The sequence below is a fragment of the Brachyhypopomus gauderio genome, chromosome 3, assembly GCF_052324685.1.
Source record: "Brachyhypopomus gauderio isolate BG-103 chromosome 3, BGAUD_0.2, whole genome shotgun sequence".
NCBI classification, from domain to species: Eukaryota; Metazoa; Chordata; class Actinopteri; order Gymnotiformes; family Hypopomidae; genus Brachyhypopomus; species Brachyhypopomus gauderio.
The window spans coordinates 26,313,206-26,330,416 of record NC_135213.1 but is presented as its reverse complement, the minus strand read 5'-3'; the positions used below and the strand labels follow the sequence as shown (position 1 = coordinate 26,330,416).

At 40.4% G+C, this 17,211-nt stretch overlaps 1 protein-coding gene across 15 annotated transcripts in view; it reads right to left on the bottom strand.

The window, feature by feature from the left end:
• tanc2b (tetratricopeptide repeat, ankyrin repeat and coiled-coil containing 2b) overlaps window positions 1-17,211 on the bottom strand; it is a 123,333-nt gene that overhangs the window by 34,128 nt on the left and 71,994 nt on the right. For 11 of the 15 annotated variants that reach the window (XM_077000760.1, XM_077000764.1, XM_077000757.1 and 8 more), the window contains one exon: window positions 4,179-4,295. The exons of the other annotated variants lie outside the window; for them this stretch is intronic. In XM_077000760.1, the coding sequence (XP_076856875.1) occupies window positions 4,179-4,295 (117 nt within the window). The remainder of the gene's footprint in view (window positions 1-4,178; window positions 4,296-17,211) is intronic. 15 annotated transcript variants of the gene reach the window in all.

Below are 17,211 nucleotides of genomic sequence, written 5' to 3'. Positions count from 1 at the left end.
AAAACAGTAATATTATACTAAGCTATATTTGTTTTTACTCAAGTGAAAGACCTGTGTACCTTTCCCAACCTTGGTGCTCCCACACACTCCCAAGACACTTGTTTTGAGATTAGGGTATTTATAGCAGCAAACAGTCTAACTGACAGGTATGTTAAAAAAGGATTGGGGAGACCTCTCCATTTAAATATCAATGGTGTCTGAAAATATCTCTAATCTTAAATAGTTCACAAAAGACTGTGTCTGATCATTATTAGATATGAGTTTTTAGCAGTTACCGGTTATTCAAATTGTTAGTCCTATGTTAGATAAGGGAAGACATTGCTTGATAAGATAAATATGTAACTGAGTGTGGAATTGACTGTTATTGCCCTCGTCCTCGTTAAAGCATGAGTGGAGTGACGAATGTTTCATGTCAGAGCACTGAGACGAATCCTCATGAACAGCATCAGTGCCTACGCTCTTTCCACAAATATCCTCCATTACAGGACACGCATAAACACACACACACCACAACATATCCTCCATTACAGGACACGCATAAACACACACACACACACACACACACACACACACACACACACACACACACACACACACACACACACACACACACACACCACAACATATCCTCCATTACAGGACACGCACAAACACACACACACACCACAACATATCGTCCATTACAGGACACACACACACACCAAAATATCAATATCCTCCATTACAGGACACACATGCACACCAAATATCCTCCATTACTGTACATGCACAAACACACACACCAAAATATCCTTCATTACAGGACACGCACACCCACCCACCCACCAAAATATACCATATACCATTACAGGACATGCACGCCCACCCACCCACCCACCCAAATATACACCATTACAGGACACGCACAAAGACGTGCAAAAAAATATTCTCCATTACAGGACACACACACACACACACCCCAAAATATCCACTATTACAGGACACACACACACAGAGCAAAATATCCTCCGTTGCAGGACATGCAAAAACACACACTCACACACCAAAATATCCTTCATTACAGGATATGCGCACACACAGATGTGCACCAAAATATCTTCAATTACAGTACATGCACAAACACACACCAAAATATCCTCCATTACAGGACATGCACAAACAAACCCCTACACACTTTAAGGCTCTGATCAATACATATAAAAGGTACACAAATGCCAACCTTTCTGTCTAACAGATTAACAGGTGATGTGAGGTTACATCAAATGAAGTATAACGTTACGATACCTCCTCATGGTGTACTGATACCACCACACACACACACACACACACACACACACACACACACACACACACACACACACACAGAAGCCTCTTATCAGAATGGATGCCTCTCTGTTTGGCTTCTGAAGGGTGATTACGAATATGCATTCCATATGAACACAGGCATGTCACCCAACTGCCCTACACACCTTCCAGCCAGAGAAATATAGGAGATGGCACAAACACCTCTCTCTCTCTATTGCTCTCTCTCTACTTCCTTTAACTCTCTCTCCTGTTCTCTCTCTCTCTCTCTCTCGCTTTCTCCTTTCCTCTCTCTTCCCATTTTTGCACTGCAAAAAAGAAGACAGATGGTTGCTATGGTAACAGGCCGTGCGGTAGGAGAAGGGAGGGTGTACTTTGCTGTGCTGGATCACCTCTCAAATGTGTGTGTGTGTGTGTGTGTGTGTGTTAGAGAGAGAGAGAGAGAGAGAGAGAGAGAACCTGCCCTGATGTCTCCATGCCAGACCCTGCATGAATAGGTATCAGTGTAAGAGACGAGCATGACATGTAAAGATAACAGTGAGACTACACATCTATAGAAGAGAGGAGAGAGAAAGGAGAGAGAGACACAGAGATGGGGAGAAAGACGGAGAGAGATAGATGGGGAGAGAGAGAGAGAGAGAGAGAGAGAGAGAGAGATGGGAGAGAGAGATATGAGAGAGAGGTAGAGAGAGAGAGAGAGAGAGATGGGAGAGAGAGATAGAGAGAGAGAGAGAGAGAGAGAGATGGGAGAGAGAGATATGAGAGAGAGGTAGAGAGAGAGGTGGCGTGTACTGTGGTACCCTAAACAGCAGTGGGCCTCTATGGATGTGTGATTGACAGGGAGAGAAGAAGAGAGTGTAACATAAAACAGAGGGAGAGAAAGAGAGAGGATGGGGAGAGAGAGAGAGAGAGAGAGAAAGAGAGAGAGGATGGGGAGAGGAGGGAAAGGAAAAAAGATGAGAGATCAAGAAGAAAAATGGAAAAAAGATGAATTAGTAAGAAAACAAAGTGAAAGAGTGTAAAAAAGCAAGAGAGTGAGAGCGAGAGAGAGGGTGAGAGGGAGGGAGTGAGAGAGAGAAAGGGAGAGGGAGGGAGTGAGAGAGAAAGGGAGAGGGAGGAAAAGTGTTTGCAGGGGCGGCTGACTCACAAGTGGTAAATGAAGCCAGTCATTACAGTGCTGTCTCACACACTTTTCACCATGCACTAGAATAACACTCTACCATTTTTTGAATACAGTATTTCAGACAGTTATCAGGGAGTATTATAACACAGGAAATTTCAAGTTTGTATACCATTTTTAAATGTCATAATTACATTACAAGTTGCTGAAACCCGATATTTGCTAAACTAGATATTTAGTTCCACTTAAATGTTTGCCTTTTCCATTTCTAAACAATGTGCCGACCGAGCCTGTGATTTCCTATACTGAAGGTACAGATTCTCTGAATGTTCCCATTCTAAACACTGGGCTAAATTCATAAAGTCTATCACCACATAGATTAAATGTGATGTTCACAAATAGCGCCCAGTAACATGTAGCACCATTCATAAATGTAGATTGAACACTGATTATGGACTGCATAATCTTTACCTCTAACAATGTTTGGTCACACATGCAAATAAAAACATACTGCCCACGCAGCTAACTAAGAAACGTATTCAAAAGGCAAAACTTTTTAATGGCAGTAAAAAAAGAGGGAGGTGGAGGAGGAATGTGGCTTGCTCGAGTAAACTCAGAATGCCTCGCTCTTCTGTCATAACATCAGTGAAGTACTGACTAGAGATACATTGTGCAGCTCCGCAATGGTTTAAATAAATACTTAAGTCATCGATTTAGCTCCAAACTGCAGTTCTCATCTTGGTAAAAGTTGCAAATACACTACATTTCTATGTACCTGGCAGCACTCTAATGGGCTATTAACAGGCTTGTCAGTCATGTGTTTCTTGGGCACATGTTTTACCATGTATTGCCTCTTGCGCACAGGTGAATTTACCCCAGGCAAGTCCCCATTATCGCTGCGTTAATTTAATGAACAAGAATTAAATACGCGCTTTTTGCATGCTTTGCATGCACAGTTACTGTCAGGTTTTATCATGTATTTAGCCCTATATAAAGGGTTAGATGCCCTGTGTGAGAGTGTGTATGTTGTGTGTACATGGTCGTGCACGTGACAGGAGCAGCAGGTCATGATGCTGCATTCTGTTAGATGTGAAACACAGCCCACTATGTGTGGAACTATAAAATCAATGCGTCTCTTATCCTGAATTCTCAGAATAATTCAAAAGCTCAGTATAACTTTTACAAGCATGACACATCTGCACGCCTGCAGCAAGCTAGCCCAAGAGAACAGGAGTGTGAAATCTCCCTGAAGCTTCAGTGACCCCGGCATGTACTCTCAGCAAAAGACATGCAGCAGAGAAATGCTGAAGAGTTCACCCAGCCATGGAGAAATGCCCGAGAGAGAGAGAGAGAGAGAGAGAGAGAGAGAGAGAGAGAGAGAGAGAGAGAGAGAGAGAGAGAGAGAGAGAGAGAGAGAGAAAAGCAATGAATGAAAAGGAAATGACCAATGTTGTTAAATGAATATACAGAATTTGGCTAATACATGTCCTTCAAATGTAGACAGATGTCCTTCAAAACACAATTATATTGAACTTTCTAGCAGCATCTAAGCTTACCTACTTCACCCGTTTAGCTGTTCTCCAACTTATGAATCAGCCACAGAAATATTTGGTTGTGGAAACTGATACAAATAATTGAACTGTGTCTCGATATGTCCTGGCACTCATCAGAGAAACAAACATGTAAACTTGCAAAACAAAGAAGGGGGTACCGAACACTAGAATCACAATGGAGGTCAAACATGGTGAGCTCTTACCAGGTGTGTGTATGTCCATGTTAGGATGCCGTGAAGCGGAAGGAGTGTGTGTGTGGAGGTGGAGACCAGGCTCAGCTATGGGAGGGCTCTCCACAAACATAGCCTTCCGAAGTGGGGCTGGGAGCATGCACAGAAACACACACACACACACACACACACACACACACACATACACACACACACACACACACACACACAAAGACACACACACACACACAAAGACACACACACACACACAAAGACACACACACACACACACACACAACAGACCATAGGGAGGGATTAGGGTCACAGAAAGGAGGACAAAGAGGGGTCAAAAGCCAAGGTCAGAACAGGGAACAAATATGACAGATATAACAGTGTGTGTGTGTGTGATTTACATAGAAAGGGTAGCACTTAATGGTGTTGATGGTCAAACACAAATTAGATGGATAGTGGACATCTTGGTAATGTGGTTATAGAAATGTAGAAATGCACAGGGCATTTGTCCTCCGACAGGCCATTCAATAAACATAACAACTGAGTCAGCAACTGTGTGTGTGTGTGTGTGTGTGTGTGTGTGTGTGTGTGAGTGAGAGAGAGAGATAATTCAAATCTATTTGTGTAAGGAAAAATGCACGTTTTTTTCTTCACTGCTGCAGTTATAATGCTGAGTGAAGTGATTATATTAGATGTAATACACCACTATTCTGAGACTGCAAATGCTTTAGGTGTGATTCTGTCTCCCAGACTATTATCTCTTTTCTTTTTCTCCAAGCTACCATTTTATGGGTACCAACATTCAGGTACCTGCCAATGATTTTAAAGGTGAAAACTGCCAGTCTTGGGCACTCTGGTCTGGAGAAATGACAGCTATAACAGCAACAGCAAAAAGGTCACACAGGACACTTTGGTTTTACAGGACACTTGGTTTTACAGGTTTTATGCCTGATTGCCTGCGTCCCTTTCTGTCCTGGTCCAGGTTCTGGAAACAGCCGTCCTCTTACCTCGTTATTCGCTCCGCCCTACCATTTGGAGTGTCCTACATGTGTGTGGTGTGAGTGGCCCAAGCGGGGAGAGAACAGAGAGAGAGCCAAGAGGGAGAGTTCGGGGAGAAAGACAAAGACAGCAGAGACTATTGTGTACCTTGCATAACCCATAAGTGTGGTCTGGTGTTAGTTGCAAGACTGTGATAACCTATATGTATTTCCCTGTCTAATTTCCTGATTGTGTGGTGTGAGCCTTCTGTGAGAGGAATGACTGTACCGATTCACTGGCTTTATTTTAGGTTAGTTATACTAATGTTCTTTTCTAGAGGGGGGGGTTTGTTTGTTGTTTTAGGCATGTATCCACTCATGACATTTGCCAGTGTCTGTTACAATATAAAAGCAGTTGGTTGCTATAACTTTGTTTCTGGGTTTCCTTACATATCAGACTATAATCATCCATTTATACTTTATATTACTGTTACATCTCGACACCTAGACAAGGTTCGTAACAACAGGACCCTGGTTTTAATCATGCGAATTAGTGCAACTTTTCCATCCTCTGGTTCTACTAGATTGAGCCAAGTAAAATCAAGAGAACAGAAAAGAATTGAACTAAACTGAAGTAAATTGAACTGAAATGAATCCCAACATATACCAAAGCCTCGTTTTAATGTCAGGCTATGACACAAAGCACAGTCATGTAATGCTTAAAATGTTACAATAAATAATAGCTAGCATAAATGTATCTGGTGCCATTTTCCAATAAGGGTCAACAAGGCTTATTAATGGAGTTATGAGGGGACTGATCCGGAGTCAGTTTTATTAACTCTTTATTCAAGTCATTTTGGTTTGATTGAATAGAATGTGGGCTGTGAGGTACTGCAAAAGTGCTCTATGACTTTTCACAAGTCCAATTTCAAAAGTGACTGTATAAGCAAGACACAGCAACACTGGGGTGGATACAGCAGACACACACACACACACACACACACACACACACACAGGGAAATATTGCATTAATATGGAGTACAGAAAGCTTGCAAACTCGTCTGTAGCAATGTGCAATGACAAAATGCTGCATGCAGCTGTGGAATCCTCTGCTCTGTCTCTAACACTACTGAACGAATGGCATCCATCTGTGGATGTGTGTGTATGTCTGTTCACTTGAGGATAGGGACAACATGTCCTTAAGCTGGTTTCTCCTGACAAGGACTATGGGTCTCACTTATGCAGAAAGCCATGATTAGATAGTGGATGGTGAGAGTGTATGATCATAATTGCACAAGCATCTATGAAGCATCCGACTGAATGTCAGGATACAGCACAGATGAACTTCAGAGACACTTTGAAGTTTCCATGTGTTTGATTTTGTTAGTGGCAGATCCAGTAAAGAGTTCCGCAAATGTGATTCCTGGCATTTTGATGTAATGGTGGCTCGAAAGCTATGTACTCTGCATGCACACAAGTGTGCAGTCATTTATAGCCTGCAATGCAACAAGCTTCCTGTGCATCGTGTGTAACCTGCATGCCTGTATTCTGCTGGAGCTGTTCCGAAAGTGCTAGGTTGTCATTAGAAATTATCTCCTCTACTCCATATGGTGGGTTTCTTTGCATCTGTTCTCCTACAAGTATAAAGAGGTGCATTCATTTCTCCCGGCATTCATGCTGATCTAAGCTGCATGAGGCATGTTTACAACAAGAGTTTCACAAAGGAGTAGTCACTAGTGCACCTACACTCAGTGGACAGTTTATTAGTTAGTTTGGTTAAAAATTAGCTCCCTCTACCCCATATATCTGGGGTCAGTTTCAGTGGATATTTTTGGTTGAGAGAGACACAAGTTGAGATGTTGCCACTGTAGTTGCATGATAGTGGGTGTTACATGGATATTGAGTACTGGTGCCTGAGATTTCACGTGCATCTGAACAACAGTGACTCTGAGACCCTAGAAAGAACCTTACACAAGAGTTGGACAATGCCAAGCTGAGCACAACAAGGCTACAGTATCTAACCGTATATTTACAAGTATTTTTTTTTCACATGAAAATAAGCTTTATTTACTTGATTGATCTGTTTCATAAATATTTTAGCCAGTTTTGAAGCTATAATTTAAAATTAAAGAGAAACATCACTACCATGACAATATAGTAAAGGCATCAGATTCTTAATATCCGATACCAGTTATATTGAGGGACATGAAGTCCTACATGGCCATAGAATTATGGAGGAAGATCTCAAGAGAGGAGCTATAATAAAGTCTAGTGACCGTGATGTGTAACCATCCTTGAATTCCACAGTATAGCGGATGATTCTGATAGATGACAGATAAAGAGCCCACAGAAAACAGAGCGGTTAGGCTGTTTGTGGAAGAGAGAGATAGTGTATGTGTTCCCTAATCAAAGGTCTAATTTTGAGTTGAGGCTCAGTTCTGTAGCCCTGAAGAATTAATCAAAAAGGAATAGAGTATATATGTTAGAGTGAAAGAGAGCTTGAGGACATGTAAAATAATTAAACCATAAATCCTGTATAATGCAAATAAGGCTCTTCAATGCCAGGAGCAGACTTCATCCCCAGTGAGCATAACCAGTTCTTTTAACTTATACTACTTATAATTAAATGGAAGCATACATATAGATTTACATATATGCTACATTCATATGTAATCAATGAACACCAATAAAAAAAATTATTAAAACGAACAGGAAAAGATCACTGCATAAAAAGACACTGGTCAAATTCTTCCAAGATTTTAGAGTTTGTTTATGGGGCGGGGCCAAAGCCACGCACTTTAACCTGGCTTAGGTCTGATGTTTCCTGTTATAGAGAATAAAGCTAGCTATGACCTAACTTCATATGCCATGATGTGACCCTATTGATAAAGGCAGAGGATGTGTGATTAACAATTACGTCAAAGCCTAAAGCCGATCATAGGGAGTTTAGCTATGGTTTTTACAACAAGCTGAATAGGTGGTTTTGCAGTTACAAAGTACAGAGGCTACACAGATATGACACTGAGAATACAGTGTCTGATAAGACTTATAATAATATATAATAATAATATAATACACAACAGGATTTAGTACATACTTAGTACATACCTTATATTAGACACAACAGGATTTAGTACATACCTTATATCATGAAAAAAACAAGTAAACAGCCAACCAGCTAAGACATGCATTTGATTGTATGGCTAGACACCAAGGAATGCCAGTGTAACTGATGGATCCAGGATTGAGCAACATTCACTGCATTATGAGGCTCAGACAGGGCCAGCCTGTGTTAATGGCTAACTTGCAGTATGCTTCATCTAGTAAAGCTTTCCGCTTAAGACTGAAACTTGCTATGATTTCTGTGATGGATTCAAACACATATCAGTATAGACACATATAACTATAGACTCTAGTTATAGATCTGAGTGAGGACAACCACGAAGAGATTAAGCCTGAAATTGGCAATTCTACCAAAAAAAAGAACAGGAAGAAAAAGAAAAAAAAGAACTGGCAAAATGGCAATAGTCATGGTTTAAAACCTCAAAGGCTTGTGTGCCTCAGGAGGGATTACATTTTAATAATTGGATTTCCAACAATGTGGTTTTTAATTCTCTGCCCGATGATAACGTATATAAAGGACATGAATTTGGAAAATGCCAGTCTGTCACTGAACAAGGACTTGCTTGCTCAAGGGGGTGTGGGTTCATATGCTCTAAAACATGGAGTCATTACAGTGTAGACCCTTGCAGTGCAGTAGCTCCAGTGGCTAGCAAGTCTTCAACAGTGTGCAGACATCAGACTGGACTTCAGATTATTCAAATGTGTGAGATTGGAGAGGTGTGTGAGATTGGATATGTGGATAAGTTTGGATATGTGGATGATACTGTATCAGTTATACATTTTGGTGATGGAAGCAAAAAGGGCTCTGCTCAACCAATCACCAAGGTCAAATGCTGGGTCATATTTTAGTCAGTGTGTCAGAGGTCAAGTATAATTAGCCTAGTATTTTGAATTAATCATTTGACATTTACACAGATACATGCATTCTTTTTATTAAATACAAATGCTGAGAACAGCTTCACCACTGAATTTTCACCAAGTGAGTGAGAACATTTCACCCTGCGAGTAAGCACCATTTTTGGAAGTTTAGGAAGATACTCTCCCACTGTTTAGTCCAATAGTTTGTAATAGCAAAAGCTACTCAATGCAGGACATGAACATTAAACATTAAATACACAACATATGAACATGATTCTGCTTACAGAAACCTAGAACAAATCCAAATAAATGATTTACATTCAAACCCGATCAGTTCCTTCTATCATAAAGGGTCCTGCTGGTGGTGGTTACCATTTCTCACACAGTCCGAGGTTCTCCACGCTAAGAGTCCCCCATGCATTACAGTCATCATATTTTGAACATATTGCTTTGAATGATGTTGGAATCACATGTGATTGATCACCAGTCTCCTGCTGTAATTATGTAAGCTTCAAGACTTCAGCATACATGCTGACAATGGCTGTGCAATTGTTAATGAATTCATTTCTGTACTCAAATGCTTGCATTTTATATATGTTTTTCTAACACACACTCATATTTCCTGAATTGTCTGATTTATTCCTTTGGTATAAACAGTGACTCTGTGCTTGAATTTCACATTGGTAGATCTAACCATAATCTTAAGCAATTCATTTGAAGTTTTCCTATAAATAAATAACATTAATAAATACAGTATTTATACACACACACACACCCACCCACAACCATCAAAAATTATCTGGGAAGATACCAAACCAATGAAAGAAAACTATATTTCGATGGCAGCTTTGCACTCTTGGTGTTCTGTTAAGCAGCTTCATGAAACGGCACCTATAATGCTTTTCCATCCGTCCTGAAGTAGTGTGAAGAACTAAAGTTCTGAAATACAACTGTTTGCATTTAAGTGTGTGTGTGTGTGTGTGTGTTGAGTATTAATTCATATATAGTATCTTTCTTAAATTTGAAATATTTGTCTTATAAACAAATTTAAGCATTATTCATTAGATTAAAATGCCTTTTTCTATTAAGAACATGCATTTAGCCAGGTGTGTCTGACTTTTGACTGGTAGTGTATATAATTTTTTCCCCTCATCACCATGGTACACAGAGCTCCAGGCCATCAAAATGAAAGGTTGATACCTTGAGTGCTGGGGGGTATGTAATGAGTCTGTAATGAATCTACTCAGGAGTGAAATACAGCATGTTAGACTTTACATCTGCTGCAGCCACACTAATTCTTGAAAGACCTGCTTTATATCCAACTACTGATGTATCTTCAAACTCAAATCTTTTTTCTCTTGGCCAAAGTGCTGGAAGGAGCTGCAGCCTCCCAGTTACAATCGTGAAAAATTCAGATAATTCTTAATAGTTTTTGCAGTATAGTTGTCATTCATTCCACAGCAGCAAGTTCTCCTCACACTCGTCAATGCCCTTGTCCTCACGTTCTCCTCACACTCGTCAATGCCCTTGTCCTCACGTTCTCCTCACACTCGTCAACGCCCCTGTCCTCACGTTCTCCTCACACTCGTCAATGCCCTTGTCCTCATGTTATCCTCACACTCGTCAATGCCCTTGTCCTCACGTTCTCCTCACACTCGTCAATGCCCTTGTCCTCATGTTATCCTCACACTCGTCAATGCCCTTGTCCTCACGTTCTCCTCACACTCGTCAACGCCCCTGTCCTCACGTTCTCCTCACACTCGTCAACGCCCCTGTCCTCACGTTCCCCTCACACTCGTTAACGCCCCTGTCCTCACGTTCCCCTCACACTCGTTAACGCCCCTGTCCTCACGTTCCCCTCACACTCGTTAACGCCCTTGTACTCACGTTCACCTCACACTCGTTAAGGCCCCTGTCCTCACACTCGTTAATGCCCCTGTCCTCACGTTCTCCTCACACTCGTTAACGCCCCTGTCCTCACGTTCTCCTCACACTCGTTAACGCCCCTGTCCTCACGTTCCCCTCACACTCGTTAACGCCCTTTTCCTCACGTTCTCCTCACACTCGTTAACGCCCTTGTCCTCACGTTCTCCTCAAACTCATTAATGCCCCTGTCCTCACGTTCCCCTCACACTCGTTAACGCCCTTTTCCTCACGTTCTCCTCACACTCGTTAACGCCCTTGTCCTCACGTTCTCCTCAAACTCATTAATGCCCTTGTCCTCACATTCTCCTCATGCTTGTTAATGCCCTTTTCCTCTCTTCTGATCTTAATAGTCTTTGGCTCTTCAGTGTTATTTTCAGTATTTCAGTATTTACACATCTCTCATTTATTTGCTATTAATGGTTGTGATCCTTCCCGGTTTGCTTCTGACCACACTGACAGACAACATTTCATCGCTGGTAGGAAATCCAAATCCATTGGCCGTTATCTCATGTCCCAGGAAGTTGTTGAAGCTGTTCTTGGCTTTCTTCTTTTCATACTTCACGTGTTTTCTCTTGGTCAAATGATTTACCACCATGGCATCAGTTTGCATTCCTATGCTAGTGACAGATGTAGATGAGTGCTGGCTGCACTGGTTTCCTGCCTGCATCTGTGCCATTGAGCGATGGAGGAGCTGCACTCCACTCCAACTTTCTCAGACTAATTGGTCTCAAAACAGTTGCCATTGTCCATTCAGTCCTTGTCAAAACCTCTCACACTGTTCATAAACTTGATGTTTTTTACCTTCCACACAGTGTTATAACTGAAGTCAGTTTTCTCGTCAAAATACCAATTTTCTCCTCTGCAATGCTACTGTCGCCTATTCAACGAATGGAAAATGCAGAAACTGTACTGCATGTCTTTATAAGTTCCTGTCTTAAAAACACATTTATTTTAACACTCTTTTAATCTGTGTCCCTGCCAAAACTAATCAAATGAAAATGCATTCAGAATTCACAAGTTGTGTGTGTCTCACACACACATACACACACAACAAATGATTAGCTCTCCTCATACCTAGAGACTCCAACTGTCTCATTATGAATTCAGTGCAGATCTCTTCCTTTAACTGCTTCATAACCTTTTATGGTCATTTCTTCAATATCTGTATGTTCATCTCCCCTGGCTGTCCTCGCAGCCTATACCCATGTCTGTCTGCATTACAGGTGTCTGGCATCATGCATCCACTGTGACATCTCCTGTATTATCCTTCAAATTCAATCTGCTTATTTATTTTAATCAGCTGCTTTGCATCCTCATGCTGCTCATTCAGTGCTTTATTCTGTCACATTATTTATTGACCACCGCAAAAACAAAACATTTTTAACAGATGTAGAAAAACTGCTAGTCTAGAGATACAAGTTAACACCTTGTTGGAAATGATATGTAAAAACAAAAAAGATCTGTAGTACTAAACCTAAATACTAAAGATCCAACCCAGCACTGCCCCAGTAAGTCTCAGGACATGTAAACAAAACAGTTCTCAGAAATACATTACAGCACAATGTACACTTCTTACACAATATTTTTGAGCTGTAACATCGTTTTCCTATGTATTTCTCTGATGATACATTAACATTTTTGTTTTTTGAATAACCATATATTCTCCCTAACTTTTATGTGGTCTCTAAATAATGTGACTCATTCTCCTCTGAGGGGTTCAGATTACAGAGTGGATAACTTGCGGATTATGATTGCATTGAGGACATTTTTAATTAACACATCATTATCAAAGAACCCTAATAAGTTGTCAGATATTGACTAAATCATCAGATGAATTTGCATCGATACTGCTATTACCCTAATCGCCCTCCTCAACATAATGTAATGAAATACTCTTGAGAGGTAATTTCAAACAATATAGTTTTACACACTTTTTGGCCATCAAGGTTGTCAGAAGAAACAAAGGTATAAAAGGAAGAAGTGAATTTAAATAGACTTACAGGCTAATTCCTTAACATGTTCAACAGACATCATACAGTATAAATTAACTGATCTTATCAAGATCAATAATCCAAGCATTTGAATGTTTTTTGATGTATTGCCATAGGTGGAATATGATTCAAGCTCTTATTTTCCCCCCATTTGTGGTGTCTTGCAGCAGGGAATGTGTAAGATAATAGGCTGTGTGAAGAACTCAGCGGTGGGTCTAAAATGAGGCATAGTATTCTCAGGGGTGAGCTGTCAGTTTATAACCCACAGATCCATGTGACTGGAGAAAGTGTTGGCTCTGAAACAGTTTGGATATAAGCCATTGCATCCCAGGAAATGGGATTTAATAATAAGTTCTGAAGTAGCAAAATGAGCATTAGACCTGCACTGAAGCAGGAGCAGAGCTGTTCTGTGCATATGATCAGTTATGAAATTTGTCAGAATGAGGTTGCATCACCATTGCTGACAGTAGGACACTGGACAATGAGCTTTGAGAGGCACATAGATTTCAGTGCCAAACTGGACAAGCAACAGAGCACACCTATGTGCAGTAAGTACACGTGTACACACACACACACACACACACACACACACACACACACACACACACACGTGACATATCGAGCACAGCAAGCTTGTGAATGTGCAGCCCAGATCACCATGGCAACCTGGGCAAGAACAGGAACACCAACAGGTCCTTGTACACCTTCCCCGAGATAAACATCCATTTACAGGCCAAACATACACACCTCAGACACATACTACACACCTCAGGGTACATACTACACACCTCAGGGTACATACTACAGACACGTATACATACTACAGACACGTAAACATACTACGAGCACATACTATACACCTCAGGCACATACTACTGACTATGCTCATAAAAGCAATGGCTTCAGATAGACAGACAGAGACAGACAGTCAGACAGATATTGAATTACTGTGAATTAGTCAACAGTCCAGCAACCAACAGGAGCCCGACTGCTTAGATGGATGTGCCCCTTGCTGTCCACAAACACTAGCAAAATGGCCTCTTTTCATCTGGGCTATAGTTAGTTCTGCTCCAAATGTGCAGAATATCATCTTTCCAAGACTAGTCACAGTTTTAGCTGTGATGGCTCGTGCAATAATCTGCAAAAGACAATAACTTGTGATCAAACTGGCTGAGTTTCAGGGTAAATATTCTAAACAGGGACTTTACCTGAGCATCACTCTGCATGGTTCATAGAAGTATTGGATGTGACTCACTGGATAGAAATAGCAAACCCTATTGCAAACTGAGCTCTGATGTGCTGATGCAGCATTCAAGTCAAAAGTGGAAGATTTTTCTATGCACATAGCAATGGTTTAATTTAAAATAAGAAGAAGGAAGAAAGAAGAAGGAAGAAAGAAGAAGGAAGAAAGAAGAAGGAAGAAGAAGGAAGAAAGAAGAAGGAAAGAAGAAAGAAGAAAGAAGAAGGAGAAGGAGAAGGAGAAGAAGAAGAAGAAGTAGAAGAAGAAGAAGAAGAAGAAGAAGAAGAAGAAGGAAGAAGGAAGAAGGAAGAAGGAAGAAGAAGGAAGAAGAAGGAAGAAGAAGGAAGAAGAAAGAAAGAAGAAAGAAGGAAGAAGAAAGAAGAAAGAAGAAGAAGAAGAAGAAGAAAATAAAAGTACTATTCCCCACTCCCTTGAATGTAATTTAACAGAAAGAGTGAAATCTGATATTTTTTAATAATCAAAGTCTTTGTCTTTTAAGAATCCTTTACGATTAACTAGTAGACAAATAATGATGTTGGCATGTCCATTTTTTAAATGATTTCTTTCTTCCGTGTATTTGAGCTGAACAGGACTAACAGGACCAATCAGAGCTAGTGACACAATTACATCACCTGCTACATTCAGGGAGCTCCTGTAGTTCACAGGCCCCACACTCCAGCTGGAGGCTGCACCTCTGCTGATCATGTACCGTGTTTAAGGTGGTAACACTGACAATAGGTGGGTAAATAAACCTCATGTTCGATGGTGCATAGAAGTCTATAGAATTGAGCTGGCACTTTGTTCCTTTCAGTGACACATTAAAGCATGGGAATCCTCTACATTTCTTTGAAAACTGCTAAAAAAAATCTTGTGAAACTGCTCTCACAACAGCAGTCTCACATAAAACGACCACTTTTCTGCACGTAATTCAACCTCTTTTTACGACTGAGTGAACCTTAGCTAAACCAGCTAGTATTTGTTATTTACAAGATTTACAGTGGTCTATTTTCCTGCAAGAGAAGTGCAGTTCAGAGTCAAATGTCTCAAATGTCCTGCTAAACCACACTGATTCTGCCTGCTGGGTCACTCAGCCTTGCCATTAAGTTTTTTGCCATTGAGTTTTTGTAGCATTTAACCTCTATTAAATCATATGAATACATACATATTTCTTGAATACAACATGGGCAAATACTTATTCCAATTAATGAATCCATATGAATTGATGAATGAATCCAAGGTGTCCATATGACACTAAAGGGTCTTTAAATAGGACTAATGATGGTCTAGTACTGGAATGGAAGTCACGAGTTAATTACTAGGCAAACGTCTACAAAATAACCATAGCTGAGCTACTTAGGAAATGAATCTTTCAGTAGGTGATGCAATGAAAATGGATTTTAGAAAATTTAGTGCTTCAAATCAAATGTATTGTTTGACACATCATCTTGTCAACAACATCCCAAATGCAGGGAAGGTGAAAAAAAGCAGTATTCGTGGTTTCATCCAAAAAACAAATATATTCATGCAATGAAGTGTAAAAATATGTTGACCTTGTGTAAAAATGCGGTGTTAAAAATGCAGTGTCTCATGCTACATCACTTAAATTGTCATTAACCAAACATAGAAAATATATTGCTGAAGTAATTATCACAATAAGAAGATTGACCTCATGAGGGTGATCTCAGGGTTAAAGGAGGTAATCAGGCATGTCGATGTATGTATGATCATAATGTGCAATGAGTCAAAACACGTCTATATAACACATACACACAAAACATTTGCCATCACCCCGGGCAAAAAATGGGCAAACTAATTTATATCTATATATTGTACAAAACATACACACACCGCTCAGTACCACTAGCATTATCTGAAGAGACAGACGTAACACACTGATAATCCCACTGGTCTGTTTTGTAAGCAAGTCATTATCAAGTCTATTAATAGAACACTGCAGGGCTCCCTCCCTCTCTTCCTCTCTCCCCCTCCCCCCTCTCTTTCTCTCTCTCGCTTGAAGGTCCAACCCCAATACTGTAGCCATCATTTCATGAGGTTTGATTAGGACTTTTAGGACCTTTGTGTGTTCTATCTGTGTTCTACAGAAGTGATGACAGGAGGTGTTTCAAAGCCAACAGAGATCTTTTCCCAAGCTTGGCTAACATTAAATAAAGCCATTTTGCAGTACACTGGAAGGAGCAGAGATATGCCTGATTAAATGGATTTTTTTGTAATCACTACTGATATCAAAATCACTATGAAATGTATTACAAAAAGCTAATATTGTGACGAAGCTAGTATATGTAGTACTATATAACTTTTTACTGTACACCATTTTACAATATGATTTTTTACAGTATTTTACAATATGCATATTTAACTCTATGATGACACTAGCACATCGCTATATGTAATGTGTACATGTATTGCACAGTGCATTGATGCCAGTGTAGAACTCATGGCCTTATGCCTTATGCTGATGAACTCTCTGCTGTCAAGATGTTTTTCATTGAGTAAATAAAAAAAATTACTGGGCTGAAAGTGGTCAGATGCTAAAGGACAAAAAAGAAGCCTTTCACTTTCTCCATCTGTACTGCAGTCAGATTCCTCCCTACCTCAGAACCAGATCACTGATGTAACCTCCTGTGCTCTGAGGGAGAGAGAAGCAGAAGAAAAGTACACTGTGCACTGATAGCATAGTTCTTACTAAATTAAACCTTCCACCAACTGTGGATATTTCAGAAGGGTGTATGCATATCCACCATTCAATTAACACCTCTAAATTGTTATACATGAAATAATTGACAAGACAAATCTATTGCTCTAGCTACGTGTCATACTTGGCTCCTCCCCCACCTGTCAATCTAGCGTTTGCTCCGCCTTTTATTCGTTTGTTGGTTTCAGCTGTTCCTTGTTTCCTGGTTCGTTTAGTTTTGTACCTA